The 20,034-nt window shown below is 49.8% G+C and overlaps 1 protein-coding gene across 10 annotated transcripts in view; it reads left to right on the top strand.

Moving 5' to 3' along the window:
• Positions 1–20,034, top strand: part of RALYL (RALY RNA binding protein like) — a 217,575-nt gene that overhangs the window by 176,447 nt on the left and 21,094 nt on the right. For all 10 annotated transcript variants that reach the window (XM_081116309.1, XM_081116311.1, XM_081116308.1 and 7 more), the window contains 2 exons: positions 5,795–5,870; positions 13,607–13,639. In XM_081116309.1, coding sequence (XP_080972435.1) covers positions 5,795–5,870; positions 13,607–13,639 — 109 coding nt within the window. The remainder of the gene's footprint in view (positions 1–5,794; positions 5,871–13,606; positions 13,640–20,034) is intronic.

Here is a 20,034-nt window from a genome sequence, read left to right as displayed (position 1 = left end):
TGATAATTAAACTCAGATCAGATGTGATATTAAATATCACGACCGCGGCCGAGGCCATTCCACGTGAAAACACCTCCTCTCCATCCACTGGAAATTTCCTTAGCAGTTAGTTTCAGAAGGTAAAAGTAGTTCTGATTTCACAGAGAAAATAATGAAATAGACACTAATTTGTAAAAAGACAATTTTCCTTGCCTGCAACATTAGGCAAGGAAATTCATTCAGCCTCATGGGGGGGGGGGGAATCCCCGGTCTGTCTTTTGCCTATTTCTTCTGTATTTGCCCCTGGAGATGATTTATATGCTAGTCAATATTAAGCGGGACTGGGGGGATTATATTCTAGCAATGCAGGAGCCTTGGATTTGATTAGCTCACACTTCATTTCCAAGAAGCTGTGATTGCCCGGGCTGGTGTGGCTCAGTGGTTCGAGTGTCGACCTGCACATGAAAGGATCTTGGGTTCGACTCCTGGCCCCAGTCGGGGCGCACGCGGGAGGCAACCAGTGGATGTTTCTCACAAAAAATAAGCTGTGATCTGAGTGTCGACAGAATTAAATAAGACGGGGGGGCGGGAATCCGCCTGCTCCCCGTGTGCTCTAGCGTGGCCAGTACATGTATTTGCTTAGCCGACACAAATTACAATAATAAAGGAAAAAAGGGAAATCTGCTCTCATTCAATAATCATTTTCCAGTTGAAATTCAACATAAAAGTAGCATGAAGTCAGGTTATTTTCCTTGTGTAGCAGGTATGCAAATATGTACACATATAAAAGTTCATTCGACTTTGCATATTGCAATCTAGAGACTGTTCTGTGTGGCAAAGTAGAAAGCCCATTAATTAATCTCAGTTTATGGCAGGCTTCGTTCCGCGAAGCACAGACCTCACGGCAAAAGCAAAAATGTAGGAGAAGAAAGAACAGAGGAAATTAGAGGTTAATTGCCTTTGTTGACTCGCAGTGCTTGTGACGGCTCTGAGCCATTAAAATACGTGTAAAAGTGGATGAGCGTGTTCTTAGTAAGGCTGCGTGCTTTGAGAAATTTTGTTCTCGACATTGAGGTTTTCGTTCCATTTATAACCCGAATAAAAGCTGACTGTATTTATAGGCATGTCAGCTTTTATGGGTGCACATTGTTACGCAAAAAATACGGGAAGATTCTCCCATAACTTCCAGTGGGACGTGCGCAGTCACCTCCGAGCTGGTCCGCAGGGGCCTCCTGATGATCGTTTCCCCCTCTGGCTCTTCTCTCGTTTGGTAGGTAAATAAAATCTAGAGTAATCGTGTTACTTACCTGTTGCTACACAAGGTATCGCAAAACCTCATGGCCTAAAATAACCACAGGTGTTATTTCACCGTCTCTGTGGGTTGGGGTCTATGCTTGCTTACCTGGGTGAGGTCTGGCTTAGTCTGCTGCGCGGATGCCATCAAGGTGGCAGTTGGGGACCCAGTCGTGTAAGGGTTTCAAGTCGCCCACGTGGTTGCTGGTGGGGCCCGAGGCCTCGCCATGTGGCCTGGCCACAGGGTGACTGAGGACGTGTCAGCGGCTCCCTTGGAGGGAGGGGCAAATCCAAGAGGATGTGAGAATTCTCCCGAGAACTCATGTGAGACCCAGTCTTTTGACAACCTGATCCGGAAAGCGACGTCCCGTTTCTGCGCACCGTGGTCATTAGAAGCGAGTCGCCGAGTCCGGCCCACACTCAAGCAGAGGAAACGGCACGGTGTTAGTTTTCTGTTGCTGCTGTAACTAATTACCGTCCACTTAGTGGCTTATGAATTAATTTGAATTTAGTATCTTAGAGTCCTGTGGATCAGACGCCCAACCCAGGTCTCGCTGGGCAGAAGTCGGGGTCGACAGGACCATGTTTCTTTCTGGGGGTTCTTGGGAGATGCCGTCTCATCTTTTCCAGCTTCTAGGTGCTTCTCCCGCCCTCGGGGCCCTTTCTTCCATTGCCACAGTCAACACGGGGGAGCTGAGTCCTCACAGTGCCTCCTGTGACCTTCTCTCCCGCCTGCCTCTCCTGAACGGAAGGACCCTTGTTGTTGCTTTGGGTCCCATGACCCACCCACCCAGTCTAGGATCATCTTTGGCTCTTAACACCAGCCTGCTTCCCCTGTGCTGTGGAGCTTGACAGAGCCTCGGGTTTCCTGGGTCAGGGTTTGCATGTTCTGCCAACTACAGGTATGAACAGGCGTGGGCATCTTCTGTGAACCAGCGCAGATCAAGGACTATCAGATAATGCTCGTAGAACCCGGCTCCTTCCCACATACGCACACGCAGGGTCCTGTCCCTTCAGAACGCTCATTAGGAGCCAACGAGCACTGACCCGCCTGCGCTCCTCCTTCCGTGCCCGATGCCGGTTCGGTTCCCATCCAGGGCACACACCCAGGTGGCAGGTTTGGTCCCCAGTCGGCGGGCGCGTGGAAGACGACCAACGGATGTTTCGCCCTCACATCAATTTTTCTCTCTCCCTCTTCCTTCCTCTCTCTCTAAAATACAATTTTTAAAAAAATGCAGGTTCCTGGGTCCCAACCTAAGAAATGGTGTCTCAGAAGGTTTGTGGTGGGTCCCAGAGCCAGCATTTTTAATAATTTTTTTTTTTAAGTGCAGATCTGACTCCTCAGGTCTGGGATGCAGCCTGGACTCTGCGTTTCCAACAGACTCCTGCAGGAGACAGACGCCGCGGTGCGCCCAGGAGACTGTGAGCGGCACACAGCTCTCCACGTAAATGCGCTTAGCGCCCGACGTTACCTTCGATACGCCGTTATGTTTGTGAATTATGAACTGCCAAGCACTGTAGCTTTGGAGTTTTAAACACTGCATGTGAAGTGACCCCGGAAAGGACCTGAGAAAAATAAGTCCGTGTGTACTCATAAGAAAAGAGAGAAATTAGAAAGGGGGGGAGGCAGATGGACGCAGAAGCCACATCTCGGGGTCCACTTTGCTTCACTGATAGGAACCTGAGGTTACAGGGAAACGAATCATCCAGACACCTTGTTGGTTGAATTTCACTTTCCTTCAGCAGTATTTTGTCCCCAGTTATGAAACTAAAAAGACTCTCGGGATGCAAAGAAATTAAAAACATTAAGTCTTTGCATTAATAATGAACGTACGGCTGAGGTTCTTTTTCACCGGGTTTGGTTAATTATCGTGACAGCCGACTCCGTCGCTGAGGTCAGTAGGTCGTTCAGTATGTTTGTAAAATCGTTAATCGGGGTCCAAAACACCTTCACGGTGTTGCTGGTGAGCGTTTACTCGAATTATATGTCTGACTCGTTTGGTTCCGAGAGGTTTTATCTCAACGAAACATGTCCTTCGTCTTGACCTTCGTAGAGATTTAAGAGATATTCATGAAATGTGTAGAAAGACAGTCTTCAAAAAAATTATCCCACGTGAGAGACAAAGTGATGGGGGAAAGAAGCTGTAAGTAGAAAGTTATAGGAATTAAGTCACATTTGACAATTGTCTCCACTCAGGGTTGGCCTTCTACCTGCGGGAAGGTGCGCGCTCTCTGCTGAGTCTCTTTCAACTAGATTTTGGCTAACTGTGCACCAAAGCCAGAGTTTTACCAGGTTTCACGGCCATTTACGCCTCAAGGCCAGTCGAAGGTGTTTTGACAATTAGGGAGCGGGAGTTTCGATGGGGGGAAAATAAAACCGACGTAAGAAAAGAAACAGGCGTCTGTAGCTCAACAGAGAGAGCCGAGGCTTCTGCCGACTTTGCTGATGTGAGTCCCTGGAAGTGTGGACAGGTGCGCACTTTCTCCACCCTCGTTTCCGTCCGGGAGGAAGCAGGTGCAGACAATGGTCAGCCTGCCAGGTAATCCGCAGGACGTTCGGGTTTCCACTTTTACTTGCCCTTGCAGACAGAGCCCGGGAGGGAGCACAGAGCATTTTGTGGTAACAAATTCGAGTCGGGCCCACCAGCGACCCTGGCATTAGCATTCTAATAACCAAGGCCAGCGGCCGTAGTGCTGTGTCAGAACTAATTTATGAAACTAGGTCCAAACGCTCATTAAAATGGTCACAACTCAGTGACTGCCCAGTAAAATGAGACTACAGTTGCAGTCCCGTAGCCGTGAATATTTTAACATACCATTACGGGCGTATTGCAGACGCCGGAGCTAGCTTTGACTCTGCAGAGGGGAAAACAACAGGCTGAGAGAGCCATTCGCTTTTGTACAAAATTGGCTCTGCTCTCGCTCGGCTTCAGGCACAGACTCCCCCCAGTATTCCCGCTTTAGAGCACGGGGTGGGCTGGGCTCGCATTTGCAAGACTGGGGCGTCCTGTCTTTGGGGGAAGAGCATCCAGGCAGCCCCGCCTGACCACAGGGTGTGAACCCACCTGGCCAAGGAGGAAGAGCTGGGAGTCGGATGCTTTTCCCCCAGGGCTGCCGGACAGTCCCCCACAGCACCCCTTCCACGGCACAGCCTCCGCGATGCCAAGACTCCTGGGCCCCCAGAGTCCATGACTTTTCCCCGACGCTTTCCCCAGCCGGGCCAGGCGTGAGTGGCAGAGAACAACGTAACATCCAAATCAGGTAAAGAGGCAGGAGACGGTAGGGAAAGCTCTAGCCTGAGTCCGGGGGGGCTGTGGTTCTGGGCTGTCGAGGTTCAGACTGTCCCCTGTCCCGGGGCAGGGACACCCCCCTCCGTCCCACTAGTTCAGTGCCTGGCAATGGACCGAGCTCAGTAACAAAGACAGTCGCCCTGACCCGAGCTGATGATGTTATTGTGGGAACCGTTTGGTTTCCCGGTCTCTCGAGCATCCACACACGTGACGTGGGGATAACGCTTATTTCACGGGATTGCTCGGAGGTTCTAAACTCGTAATCACTGTGAAGCCGGTCGTGATGGTGCGGCGCCCGTATCCGGGGGATGTATGGTTTCGTGCCTTCGCTTGTCAAACTGAACAGACTGTTTCCTTTATCTCCTGAATTTTTATTCAATGGAACAGGAACGGATCCCTAAATCTTCCAAATGCGAGCAATAAAGACTCTGAATGGCTTTTCCTGGCAGTCTCTATGCCGTCGCTAAACTATTTAAACTTTTATTTAATCCCGGGGAAGGGAACAAAACAAAAATATCCCACAAATAACGATATTACTTTTCACTAATTTGCTTGGAAAATTTTTTCTTCTTTTAATTTTTCTCCATCTAAAAAAAAAAAAAAAAAAATCACATTAGTTGCCCGGCCGGTGTGATTTAGTGGTTGAGAGTCAACCCATGAACCAGGAGGTTGGGGTTCGATTCCCGGTCAGGGCACAGGCCCGGGTTTTGGGCTCCATCCCCCTTTGGGGGCGTGCGGGAGGCAGCCGATCGGTGACTCTCATCATTGATGTTTCTCTCTCTCCCTCTCCTTTCCTCTCTCTGAAATCAATAAAAACATATTAAAAATATTTCTCTCTCTCTCTCTCCTCTCTCCTCTTTCCTCTCTCTTCTCTTTCCGTCTCTTCATGTTTAGCCGGCGTCCCTCATCCCCCCGCCTTGTTCAGTGTTTTCTTTTTTCATTCTGGCGCTCACCTCCCGACACGTCGCGCGTTCTTCTCGCCCGTTACGCCTGCCGCCTGCCGCCTGTTTCCCCAGGAGAAGCTGATTCCCACAGGGGCGTGGGCCCGGCCTGTTCAGCACGTGGGCCTGGCCGCCGTCGGTGGTCAGAAACTACCTGTTGAATAAACGAACGGCGTGTGACGTGTGCACAGAGCAATGGTGGGGAGAAACATAGAACGGGACGTCCCGGTTTACTGTCCTCAGGTGGTTTCGCGGTTTCTTAACCGTGGTGTTTTTATCTTGTGCTTCCAGATATCAACATGGCCGGAGAACCCAAACCCTACAGACCCAAACCTGGAAACAAGAGGCCCCTTTCTGCACTTTACAGGTGAGTGAGTGGGCACCGGGCTGGGGCAGGGAGCGGAGAAAATGTCCACCAACTTTAAGAGGCAAAACGCGTAGCCTGTGAAGAATCGGATCAGGAGCGTCCTTCCTGGCGCCAGGTGCAGCAGGGCGCCGGCGGTCGGCGCACACACGCCGCGCAGCATCGGCTGGGCCCGGGTGCCCGGCCTCGTCCGACTGGACCTTCTCCGAGACAGTTCTCCAGTCGCACCTGAGGGAACCCTGCCGGCCCCCTGACGAGGTGGGCGGTCAGCCTCTGCTGGGGACCGCGGGCCGCGCTGTAGGCGGTTCACGTGCGGCGTCTGGTTTGACCTAATTTTCACGGCCACGCTGCAGTGTCGATATTGCTCCCCTCACCGTACAGGTCAGGAAGCCGACGTGCAGGTTCTGAGAGGTTCCCCGGGTCCCGCCCCTGGGAAACGACGGCTCCAGGACTCAAACTCATGCTCGCCAGGGCTGTGCCCCACGATTCCACCCCCCCATGCTCCTTTCACCCCCATTCCCCCCAAACGGCAGTACAGCCCTTTCGTCTCTGGAGAGGCATCCCCGCTTCCTTTCATCTCTCCTGACACCCTTGGGTTTGAGTCAGTTGAACGCTCTGGCCCTTCCGTCTCCACGCTTCCGTTGATCAGCGTCCGCACCTGTCACCCCGTCACCTCCGTTCCAGCCGGGGCGCGGAGACTGTAGTCAGCATCTTTGCTGTTCTGTGTGTATTTGTTTTAGCTTAAGTCAAATTCGGTCCGTTTGGGGGAGAAAGAAAACAGAAGTAAACTCTTGGAAGTTTTGGTTTTTTAAAAAGAGCCTCTTTGAAAAAGCAGCCCTGCGACGCCATGTGCCCGCGTCCCGGGCCTTCCCGTCGGCTTCGCTCCGTCAGTGCCGAGGCTGCTTCTCTCTCCGCGCGGCGCCCTGCTGGGGGGACGCGGGCCGCTGTCCCGGGCGGCCCAGATCGCCCGTCGTGCTAATGGATGTGGGCCCCTCTCGGTTCCTGTCGCCGCTCCGTCGGTGTCCGCGCCCGACCAGCCAGCGCAGCCTTGAACAGGCTCCCTCTTCCCTGATGCCATCTGGATAAAGGGGAATTGAGCTGTAGTTGTCACGGTGCCACGGCACAGTCGAGGGCACTCGAAAGGCGGCCGGCAGCTCCGTCCTGGTCTTTGTTCCTTCTTCAGCCACTCACGGCCCCATTTCCCCAGCTGCGTACAATACAAGGGTCAGAACTGGGCGACTTCTGAGGCCCTGCCGGCACCTGCCGCCCCGCCGCTCTCGAAGGAGCGGCCGTCGGAGACCCGGAAAGACGTACCGGGAGTGTATCTTGATGGATCTTAGTGTTCTGGTTGTGTGAATTTATTTAATTTTAACTGAAAAGATTTTATAAAAAAATGGAAAGCTAAACGACTTAACAAATGTTAATTATTGGCCACAGGGCAGTGTTGATGTGAAAGGCAGCAGGTGACTTCGCCAGCCTAAGGACACAGTCATACAACTGAGAAATGCAAATTGTTTTCTGAGGAGGTTCGTTTGTCAGCGGACGCACAGGGCCGCAGCTAAGGCAGGACGTTGGAAACGCCGATATTTCAGTTATTAAAATGCAGCCGGTGGCCGGCTTTCTTACCGGAGTCACCGCTATCGGTGCAGTGACGTTTGTCTTCCTGTTCTCCCAGTTCTTGGAGTGATTCGATTTGCTCAGGAGAATAGACGCCCGCGAGGAGAAACAAATGCCTTTGTAGCTGTTGTTTCTCTAAGGCTCGGTCACGCTGAATCGTGAATTCAAAAGAACGAGAAGCAGAAGTTCACGGCAACGTGACATTACGGCACCCAAGCCTCCGCAGCGGGAAACGCGCGTTGATGCCGGTCTCATCTGCTTACACCAGTGAAGGTGGGACGGGCTGAGGCTGCCGGCGGGCGCAGAGGGAACAAAGAGAGCGAGCCCCTGGCCCCGAGAAAGCCTCTCAGGCTCCCTGGCGTCCTTAATGATGACGCCCGCCTCCCTCTGGGTGGGCCTCCCTTCTGTGTTTGCGCGGCCAGCCCTCCTCTGTCCCCACCGAGCCCCAGGTCGGTGCTGTGCGCCTGGCCTTACAGGTGGGAAAAGCAAGCTCCCAGACCATAAAGGACCTGCCTGGATCAGGTAAGGAGACGAGGGACTGCGCTCCGGCTGGTAGCCTTGAAGTCTGGGGATCTCGCCACCAGCTGACGGCTATCTCCCCACCTGGTGCCGTCCAGACAGCACAGTCAGGAAAAGCAGAGAGTCCTGCCCTCCAGCACCCACAGTCGATTCTACTTGGAAAAGCAGAGAGTCCTGCCCTCCAGCACCCACAGTCGATTCTATTTGGAAAAGCAGAGCTTCCTGCCCTCCAGCACCGTCGATTCTGTTTCTCTCCATGACGTCACTGTATGTCACCCACAAACGTGTTACCACCTCCTCGTGTGGCCGTAGAGATTAGGCTTGAGCTTCAAGTTCTTCTAACACAGGGATGGGGAACATCTGACCCCTGAGCCATTTACGGCTCGAGAAACCATGTGGTCCGGCCCTGCCAAGGGAACCTCCAGCGGGACTCAAAATTCAGTAAACCCAGGAGCTTTTTTCATAGCTAACTTTGAAGTTGACCATTTTGCCCCGTGAATGGTGTTCTAAGTATCCAAATGGCCCTTGGCAGTAAAAAGGTTCCCCGCCTCTGTTCTAATGTAATAGTTGTGCAATTTCCCTATAGCTGATTTCCTTCTTTGTGTTTATTGATTGACTTGAGAGAGAGAGAAACATCGATTTGTTCTTCCACTTCTCTGGGCATCATTGACTGGTTCCAGCTGTGCCCTGACCGGGGATCAAACCCACAACCCTGGCGAATCAGGGCGCTGCTCTAACCCACGGAGCTAGCGGACCAGGGCTGCAATGTTCCCACTAGGGCGACACTGAATAGTCGAGGTGAAAGCACCCGGTGGTGTAGGGAGTGTGAACGGGCCAGCAGCTCGCACAGGGGCGCTTTCTGCTTCCCCTCACCCAAGCAGGGATTTCCAAAGGAAAAAATATTACTAAGAGTGTCCAGTCAAAGTGTTTACTGGACAATCTCCTAGGAGTTTTATGGTTTTGAGTCTTACATTTAAGTCTTTAATCTATTTTGAGTTTATTCTTGTATATGGTGTAAGAAGTGGCCTAGTTTCATTTTTTTGCATGTATCTGCCCTATTTTCCCAGCACCATTTATTGAAGAGACCATCTTTACTTCATTGTGTGTTCTTGCCTCCTTTGTCATAGATTAGTTGACCATATACGTGTGGGTTTATTTCTGGGATCTCTGTTCTGTTACATTGATCTATGTGTCTGTTTTTATGCCAGTATCATGCTGGGGGTTTTTGTGTGGTTTTTGTTTGTTTGTTTTTATTGTTTTTATTTTTTATTGATTTCAGAGAGAGGGAGAGAGAGATAGAAATATCAATGATGAGAGAGCCGTTGGTCGGCTGCCTCCTGCATGATGCCCCTGCTGGGGATCGAGCCTGAAACCTGGGCATGTGCCCTGACCGGGAATCGAACCTTGATCACCTGGATCCTGGGTCGATGCTCAACCGCTGAGCCCCGCTTACTGGGCAGCACTGTGCTGTTTTGATGACTATGGCCTTGCAGTATAGTTTGATATCAGGTAGTGAGATACCTCTAACTTTGTTCTTCTTTCTCAAGATTGCACAGAAAATAAAAAATAAAAACAAGTAGATTATTGCAGGGTCTGTGTAGCAACCACAGTCTCTTTTTGCTTCTGATCCAATCTTTCCAGCCAAATTACAGTCATGGAAAAGTGTGACTGCCAATATCTGCAAAAGAAAATACAAAAAAACAGTCCACTTCTAACACTCAAAGCTGAATATCCATCCATCTGGGTAACTGAGGGTGAGTTCTCCTTAGTGCACACTTCCCAAGAGAATGTGAACTCCTGTTGAAGCAGAAATGGCCCATGTGCTCCCTTTTGGGGGGGTTATAATTGTGAAAATGTCTTATATGAGTATGTTTGGTGGAAAAAGTGTTTGTTAGGCCTGGCTCCTGAAGGAAGAGCGTTCCTGAAAGGTGATATATTTGAGGAGCCTGGATCTGTTACAGATGCTCTGCAATTTAGCTGTTCTCATTCTTATGAGTATTCAAAGAAAAGGGTCTATAATAAAATATTTAAAGAAGTTATTTTAAATGAGCCTTGAGCTATGATAATGTTGCTAAAACTCACACAGTTAACTAAACAGGTTAACATTTCCTATAATTGCCTAAAGAAGAAGTTTTTTTAATATTATGTTTACTTATAGCCTGTCATTCATATTTCACACTGAGCAAATGTAATTTATAAACCTTTTGATTTAAAATGTTTGAAGAAATGCTTACGCAACGCACAGACAGATTAACACCGTAACCTGACCACCATCGCGGACTGACGGTTCTGCTGGGAGATAACGGCTGCTTCAGGAAACACTGCAGAAGGGGGGTCGCTGGGGAGGCGGCTCTAACAGCCCTCATGGAAGGTGATGATCGGCCCGGCCCGTGTTGTGCAGTGGTTGACAGTCAACCCATGAACCAAGAGGTCGCCGGTTCGATTCCTGGCGGGTACATGAGCGGGTTGTGGCTCCGTCCCCAGTAGGGGCCGTGCAGGAGGCAGCTGGTCGATGTTTCTCTCTCACCGATGTTTGTATCTATCTACCTCTCCCTTCCTCTCTCTCTCAAAAAATCAATAAGAACATATTTATAAAATAAAAAATAAATAGAAAAGAAAGTTGATGACCCGTGGACTGCGATGACCACAGCTGAGTTGCGACCAGGATGCAGAGCCTTGGCCATAGAAACCGTTCCTGGGAGGGACTGCTGCACCGAGAGCTGTTGCCCAGTTAGTGAATGAGAAACGTCTCCCGTTTCAGCTCGGGCACCCGCGTGGCCAGTGATGCCCCTGAGTTAGGGGTGAAGAGGGAAAGGATGAGGGCGGGCGGGCGGCACGGAACTGAGTTGGTGCTTGTTGAGTTAAAGGCGCCTACCGTAGGAGGCCTCAGCTGGGCAGACGTAGCCACACGTCGTAAATGGGGTGATGCCAGAGCCGGGCGTTTGGGAACATCCGGAACGTCGACAGAATTGGGAATCAGATAAGATCTCTCAGAAGAATTTAAAAACAACGAGGACATGTGGCAGTGCCGTCGGGGATGCGGCCACAAAACTAAGCCGGGGAGACGTGAGAGACGTGAGCCCATGAGCTTTGGGGCCTGAGGGCCTAGTTCAAGTCCTGCCTCCACCACCTTGTAGCTCGGTGACCTTGGGAAGGACACTAGCATCTCTGGGTATCAGTTTCCTCAACTGTAAAATGCATCCTGCTCCGAGGCTTTCATGATGCTGAAATAAATCAACATTTATAACGCATTTTGAGCACTACCAGGCCCTCGATAAATGCAGCTGTTTTTTGTTGTTGTTAAATACAAAATGTTCTGAATCCTTTAGCCCCAAATATTGATTTTAATTTTGCATTCTGTTTCATTTCTCTACTGCGCCTGTTTGTTTTTTTTGGAGGGTTATAGTTTATCTTATTCTGCTCATAATTCCACCGGATCCCGAATGAAGTATTATTAAATTCACTACCTATTTCCTGTTCAAAGTAAATCTTAGGAAAGATAAAAATTATTTTCTTCACAAAACAATTACCTTATAAAAAAAGCCCAGAGACGTCGTCTCGGGCGAACTGCAATGTAATCATCTTTCTAAGGCTTAAATTGATGAACAGTTTCCCCCAGGGGATGTTTCTCCCAGCACTTTCCTTCTTTTACTGAGTCTTTTCACTTTCAGGACTAAAGTGACAAAAGTGAGTTTTTCCTGTATCCCAGGCCCTTCGGCCCTTAGAGTGATGGCCCGTCTTTGGCGTCGCCGTGGCCACCCGGGGCTGCTGTGTGCCCGGAACCCTGCCAGTTGCTCTAAGTCCATAATCTCATGTTCTTTTTTTTTTTCTTAACTGTCACCTGGGGATATTTTTCCATTGCTTTTCAGAGAGAGTGGGGGGGGGGGGGAGAGAGAAACATTGATGTGAGAGAAACACATCGATGGTTTGCCTCCCGCATGCGCCCCAACTGGAGCAGGGGATCAAGCCTGTGACCAAGCTGTGTGTCCTTGGCTGGAATCGAACCCAGGACCCTTCAGTCCACAGGCCGATGCTCTAACCACTGAGCGAACCGGCCAGGCCTCACCTCGTGCTCTTCGCTGCAGCCCTGAGCCGGCCGTGACGTTTGCTACGTGATGAATGAGAGAAGCATGAGGATCTCTGGGTCATCGCAAGGCTGGGGGCCGACCCCATGAGATGAACGGCGGCTGAGCTTGGTTACAAAGCGGAGCATCGCTCGCTGGGGGTCACTGGTCACCACTCTGAGGATGAGACATGAGGCAGGGTGGCCCGGTGGTGGCTCCCCACCCAGATTTCCTGCTCCGCGTCACCTCTGAAAATGCTGGGGAGCCCTGGCACCCGGGCCTGTCTCCGGGGACAGCTGCCTCGGCTCACGGAGCAGCAGCAAAGCTCCCCACCTGGGCCCCTTGGGGGGCTCAACAGAACGGCCAGGTGCTCTTGTCTGAGCAGGCGGCCCGTGAAGGTTGTTACCAGGCTCAATGAACCCCCCGCCTTGCAGCCCAGGACTTTGTCCTGAGACTGTCACGGTGACAGATAGAAGTACAGATGCAGGGACAGGACTGTCCCGTAAGAGAAAGGCGTCACGACGGGCTTTACAGAGGCGTTAGGAGACTCAAAGGTAACAGACCGTGCGTGGGGGAAGGAAGGAAAGTCAGCACAGCGCAGAAGTGGTCTAAAGGCAGCAAGGCCGAGCTAAACCGAATTTGTAAGTAGACAAGTTGCCTGCAGTAAAGTGGTTGGTAAGAAAAGCGATAAAAAACCACACGGAAAGCCCTGGCCCGGTGGGTCGGTTGGTTGGAGTGTCGTTCCCCGGACACCAGAAGGCTGTGGGCTCGGTCCCCGGGTGGGGAGCCCATGGGAGGCAACCGATTGACGCTTCTCTCTCTCTGTTTCTCTCTCTAAAAATATCAATAAACGTATCCTTGGGCGTCATCTCATGGTTATTGAAATTGTCGAGAAAGATGGCAACATACATGTAATTAAAACATTTTAAAACAAGAAGCCTTTTTTAAAATGTTAAGCGCCCGGGTTTAGATGAAAACGTCTTCAATACTTGCCTATATTTAACCTATAATCAATCATATGATAAGAAGCTTAATGAAAATAAAGTGGCCAGTGTGCACCCACCAACCGGTCTCCTTAGTTATAAATTAGGAAATATTGAGAAGGGGTACTTTTCTGATTGCCTTACCTTTTGCAAAGAATATATAGTTAATTTAAGACGGAGGAAAATTTGCCGGATGCAATTCTAGCCTATGTTGTGATGAGAAAACTAAGACCCAGAATGTTCTGTTTGTTTGTTTGTTTTGTGGTTTACTAATTTTATTTTAGTTATTTTTTTATATTTGCCTCCTGATATTTCTTTTTATCCTTTATTGTATTTTGTTATTTTTTCATTTTTTTTAGCCTCTCTATCGATGGAGCTAGAATTGGAATTAGTCCAGGTTAGGTGTTAATATTTATAGCTCTTTACTGGTGCTAATTTGTGCATTTTCATCCCAACAAGTATCATAATTCCGTCAGATTTCTACAAAAGCAACTTTAAATGTAGAGCATGTTGTTATATTAAAATAAACTTTTCATTTTTTTTTTTTTTTTCACAGACTTGAGTCAAAGGAGCCGTTCCTATCGGTTGGGTGAGTATATGTCTAAATATTTTAAGCCTCAATTCTTTAATCAACTTTTGATTTAAATTAGCGAGGTTTACTGAGATGGTATTTCACTCATATGACCCCATATTCAGTCATAACGTGTCCTTGGGCCCATCGTTCCTGCAGCGACCTCGCCTTCTACGTTTCGTAAAGACTTAAGTAAAACGCACCCCGCGCTGCGTGGTGACCTCAGAAATTCAGCTGATGAGCGAGCATGAAATCCTGTGTCCTCAATAAACTCCAAACAGGGTGGGCCGTAATTATCTGTAGTCTCATCATGTAAACGTGCTCAGGTTGGTTCTAAAAATTCCCCCGATACTTAATCTGTTAATAGCATGTTGTTGCTCTGGCCGGTGCCACCCGGCTGAGCGTCTCCCTGGGCACTGAAAGGCTGCCGGTTCGATTCCCGTCAGGGCACAGGCCCGGGTTGCGGGCTCGATCCCCAGTCGGGGGCGGGCAGGAGGCGGCGGATAGACACTTTGCTCTCTGACATCAATGTTTCTCTCCCTTCCTCCCTCTCTAAAAAAATCAATAAAATAGTAAAATAATAATATTAATGATGTTGACAAGAACACATGGATGATTTTCAGGCATTTAGAACTAATAAAAATGAGCGAAGTTGTTTTTTAATGGTTCTCTCCGATGATCCTTTGACTAATATGTTAAAACGCCCAGTGGGAGGACTTCTCTTGGCGTTACGGTCGATGTCGCCAAGTCTCAGGAGGCGTCGGAAGACGTGATGTGTGGCTTTGAGGGAGCCTCGCAGGGTTTGATGAAAAACCGTCCCATCCAGGAGGCCGCCGTTCTCACGCTCGGTGACCAGAACTCGATGGGTTAGATTTGCGAGTGATCACATCAGTTCCTTTCATGACTTTGTCCGTGGCCTTTGGATATTTCTGTCGCTCTGAGCACCACGGTTCCCCCCCTCCTGCTGCTCATCGAGGCGTCTCGGAAGCCGCTTGAATCTCAGGAGTCAGAACAACGGTGTGGGAGGCAGGGGAAGGAAATGGAGCCCGTGATTTACTGGACGACTTCATGAAAAGCGACAGGGCGAGCGGGTCTGTCCAGAGGACTCGCTGGAGCAGCCTCTTTGCTCCGCTGGTCAGCAGCTGCTGCTGTTCAAGACCGTTAAGCCTGAGAGACCTTTTATTCGGGGTGCGCGCGTCCTGCCTCGAGTCGGGGCGGAATCGCTCCTTCCACGCCTCGCGGAGTGCGCCTTCGGCGGCCCTGGCCTCCCACTTCTCTGAAGCAAAGTCATTTTCTATCGCACACCCTCCCCAACCTTTGTTCCAAACTCATCGGAGTTCAGAACTCAGTAGTGGAGCCCTGAGAAAAAGTTTGCAAAGAAGAAAGATTTCTAACTCAGCAAATACTCAAAACGGGAAAACTGACCTGGCGGGTTAAGGTATGACTTAGACGTGACTTAGGCATAACTTAGACATGAATTAGGTATGATTTAGATATGACTTGGGTGTGACTTAGACATGAATTAGGTATGACTTAGAAATGACTTAGGTATGACTTAGACATGACTTGGGTATGACTTAGATATGACTTAGAGCCCTGGCCTGTTTGGTTCAGTGGTTAGAGCATCGGTCCACGGACTGAAGAGTCTTGGGTTCAGTTCTGGTCAAGGGCACGTACCTCAGTCGTAGGTTCGATCCCCGCATATGGGAGGCAGCCAATCAAAGTGCCTCTCTCACATCAACGTTTCTCTCCCTCTCTCTCTCCTCCCCTCCCTCCCTTCTATTCTCTCTAAAAAGCAATGGAAAAAATAGAACTGAGTGATCATTCAGTTAAGATTCTAAGATCTAAGTCTTCATCTAGAACCAGTTTTGCCCTGAAAACGGTTTTCACAGCTTTTCCATGAACAGCACAGAGGAACGGAGCAGGAAGTTCCTGCTCCGTGGACACCTGAGAGTCGGGATGTCAAAGTCCGTGTTGGGACAGAACGCGAGTCCTCAAGCACAGGGACCCTCGCAGACGCTGAGCCCCCTTAAAACCGCCCTCGAGGCACGAAAGGAAATCTCCCACCTGAATTATTTCTTCCTACCTCTCCAGCGTGAAGTTGACCTTTTTAAGGGAAGACTTTGCATATGAATCGGCTGCATTTGGAACTGAAACTCTGATTCGGGCCAGGTTTTCAGTGGGTGAGTTTTTGCATGAGCGGCTTTATTATCAGAATGATTATTTATCGCATGGATAGAAACCTTTTTCAGACTTTTTCTCTGTAGTAGAATAATTTAAATAGCTCAGACTAATTTAAAAATTATATTGATACCGCTCAGAATATATTCTTTTTCAAGCTTGGCTGAGGATTTCAAAAGCGCACTCAGGATACAAATCCTGGTCACTGCGTCGATCTCTGTTGAGGCGCTGGCTCCGCGAGTGAGCTCACCCCGGCCCGGCCCGGCCCACCTCCTGACGCCTGAGACCTCTTCTGCTCAGTCCACACCACAGGGCGTGGACACTATGTGGATATGATGGAATATTACTCAGCCTTTACAAAGAAGGTTATCCTGCCATTTGTGATGGCCTGGATGAGCCTGGAGGGCGGTAAATGACATAAGTCGGGCGCCAGACACAGAAAGACAAACGCTGCAGGATCCCACTCGATGCGGAAGCTGGAGGAGCTGAGCTCGGAGCCAGAGAGTGAAACAGTGGCTGCCAGGGAGGTGGGGGAACTGGGGAGACAGGGCTTCAGTTACCGGGATGAGTGAGTCCTGGGAACTCCTGGAGGGCATGGCGACTGTCGTGAACAACTCTGGATTGTATACTTGAAATTCGCTTTTGTAAAAAGTGGATCTGAAGTGTACTCGCCCTAAGGAAGGAACTGTGTGAGGTGATGGATAGCGTAATTAGCTTGACTGTGGAAATCATTTCACAACATGCGCGTATGTGAAAACATCACGTTGTACATCTTAAATATATACAGTTTTCATTTGTCAACAAAAAAATAAGATTTGTAAAAAAAAAGGAACAAAGAAAATGCCTGATGAAAATATCATTTCTTTAGGACTCTCAGAATCCACGAGCGAGGGGTGATGTCTTAGGGGCTCTCAACTGAACTTGGTGGGATCACAGGTGACCGGGGCACACGCTGAAATCCAGGTGTAGCATCAAAACTACGGGAAGGGTAACAAGAAACTGTCCCTGAGCTTTGAACACCCGCCTGACACCACGGAGTCGCCAGTGGCCAGTGCAGGGCCTGTCTTTTGATGGTGTGGTTTCAATTTCCTCAGGTCTCCAGGGAAACAGGGCTACGGGGATAGAGCCAATCTCACCCTCTAAAAATCCATTTCTTATTTTTCAGACTCAGACAAGTGCCATCACAGAATTAATGACTCCTTTAGCCACTGTGCTGGTGTTATTTTCCGAGGCCCCCCAGGCAGCTTCTCTGGCGGGTGCTCAGAGCTTCTGATGCTACAATTGTCATTTTAATTTATCAGCCGCTCAGCCAAAGGCAGTGAGAACCGGCGAAAGCTTCACGGGGCGTTCACCGCTGCACCTGCGGGTGGCGCTCCTCCCTGCCCGTCAAGATCATTTAAACCGCGCTCCGTGGCATACACGTTATCAGCAATAAATTGGGTAATCGATCACGTATGTGCCTCTTTCGGCAGCGCTGTCTCAGACGCAAGAATTCGCGGCTCTTCGATAATGAAATCCAGTGGGATCATCAAGCTCAGCCTTCCTCGGGCCTTCGATTCCAACGTAAAGTGCTCGCAGCGCGGGGCTGATTGCCACGGAAACCACTGTCTTTCTCCCGCGGAGCATCCTCCTGGGGGGAGGGAAGTAATTGCCGATTACAGCGGGCAGGATGGGTGTTCCTCGGGGGAAGAGAGTGCACAGGGTCGTTAAATAGATTTATTTAAGTCCTGCTTGTGAAGGAAGCGGTGGTGCAGGACTCTGGAGCTGATGGTATTTGGAAAGAGTGTTATCAGCACTTCCACCACGGCCTCCTTCGTTCCGGTGGCAAAGTGTCACGTTACAGCAAATGTCACCGTCCCTAGTGGCTTTACTTGGAGAATTGGTATCATTACATATCCCAGGCACTCACCCCTCCCAGATGTGGATGATATCTCTGATCATCAAAAAGTAAGGTATTTAAAAGGCAATCTGTCATTTGATATATAGAGAGAGAGAGGAAACACCATTTAGTCATTAAATCCATTCAGTCTGATGTCATACAGGCTCCATGTGTATTTCAGATAAAATGGTGTTAAAATTTTTACTTAAGCCCGGCCGGCGTGGCTCAGCGGTTGAGCATCGACCTAGGATCCAGGTGATCGCAGTGCGATTCCCGGTCGGGGCACAGGTCAGGGTTGTGGGCTCGATCCCCGGTCGGGGGCGTGCAGGAGGCAGCCGATCAATGACTCTCATCACTGATGTTTCTCCCTCTCCCTTCCTCTCTCTAAAATCAATAGACTTTTTAAAAATTTTTTTAACTTAAATAATATTGGCTAAATAACCTAACTGCACCCTCTACACTTGGCTGGAGGGACAGCGACCAGGACCCCTGGCTGAGTCCCCTCTCCACACGGCAAGCGCCGTCTTTCTTCCACTTTTCCTCTCTTTAGAGTTTTGTATTTATTTCAATCATCATAATGTCTAAATAATAGCTTTAATTATTTGGGGAAATAATTGTGCACATAAAAAGTTATTTTTGCTTTTACTGGCATTGTGAATCTCAGATTTGCATATGAAAGTGCTGGCAGAACTTTTAAAGGCTCACTTCCCGATTAAATTCTGCTCACCCGGCCGAGAATGACTGATCTTTATGTCATCCATCTCAAAATGTGACCTTTTCCACACTTCTAATGACATTTTCAAAGTACAGAATACTTTCTGATTCAAAAGATTTCCTACTTAACTCTGCGGAACAAATCGGCTATCACAGTACAACCCGTAGCTGCCAAATCCTAGCAAAAGCCGGCATCACTTCCGCCTCAGGAGCTTAGCGGGGGGACAGCGTACCCCGAGCCGCTATGTTTTGGCCTGCCCGCCGCGGTAGATGGTAACATAGAAGGTCAACCCCCAAATGTCTCATGGTTTTAGAAACCATATTGTTTCTTCAGTAAAATTTTTCCTGGGTCCCATTCCGAACTCACCATGAGAGCCTGCAGGCCACGTTCAGCTTCAAACCGTGTTCAGCTAGAAGGGGGCAGGGAGGCGATAAAGAACGGCACCTGCGCGTCTCGTGACTAAATTCAGTTAAAGAGATGGATCATGCGCTGCAGGATTTTGACACGAGTCCTCCTGGAATATTTTACTCTGAAAACTTCGGTGTCAAGAAATTCAGACAAATTAGATTAAGTTCCCAGGCAGAGGACAGGAGTGATTAACGGGATGGAGGGGTTGGTCGGGGAAGGAAAAGCCTCTCAGAAATAACTCTGTGCGGATGAGCTCGGAGACCGGAGGGCGGATGCTGGCGGGCGGGGTGCACTGCAGAGGGAGAGAGGACCCAGGCTCAGCAGTGAAACAAAGTAACAAAGACAAACAGTAGCGGGGGGGGGGGGGGGGGGGGGGGGGGGGGGGGGGCTCGGTCTAACCCAACCAGCGTTTTCATTGAGGAAGGTGAGTCAGGCCCTCAAGGATGGCTGCATACTGGGCCCAGAGAAGATCCAGCAGGTTGAGAAACACCTCGAGCAGAGCCCCCAACCGGAGCAAGCCGTCTGCGGAGCCGGTGGAGAGGAAGATCCCCCCCCCCCCCCCCCCCCCAGAGCAAAAAAAGGTTACCTGCAGGCCTCGCCGAGTAGTTGGAGAGCTGTTGTTGCTGTTCTTTGCTTATTTGGACACTTTGTATAAAGAATGCTTTTCATTTGTTAGCAGCATATATGGTGGGTAGGAGAAGGGGAGAGACTTGGGACCGGGAACAGCGGCTGGGGGGCGATCTGAGGACCCAGGGACAAGTCCGCTCGGGATGTTCACTCAGCCGGTGTCGTCACTTCTGCATCTGTGACTCCCACGGGTGCACTGAGAAGAGCTGTCCTACAGAGAGAGAGGACCCTCCATACTCGCTCCGCGTTTTCCTGGCGCTAATTCTTGACCAGCTGTAAGGACTGCCTACCTACCTGGTGAACATTCACGGGTCAGTTCCGACGCCATCTCTCCCCTGATGCCTTTGATCCCGGTGTCCCACCAACCGCATCCTACAAGCTCTGCTGGTAGTTTTTTGTGGTTTTTTTTTTTACGTTGGCACTTAACGAAATTCTGCTTTGAATTATGGTCTCGTGTATTTGTCTGATCCCTTACACTCAGAATGACTTTCCTTGAGGTGAGAAGCCACGTTCTGCAGATATTATTGACGACTCCCAGTATCGTGCTTACAGTAACTGCTCAAGAATTGATTATCCAATTTACTTCAGAGAGGCGATGTAGCC

This window comes from Miniopterus schreibersii, assembly GCF_964146895.1.
Source record: "Miniopterus schreibersii genome assembly, chromosome: 17".
Classification (NCBI taxonomy): Eukaryota; Metazoa; Chordata; class Mammalia; order Chiroptera; family Miniopteridae; genus Miniopterus; species Miniopterus schreibersii.
Note: the sequence above shows the minus strand (reverse complement) of the source record. Positions and strands in the feature narration are given on the sequence as shown.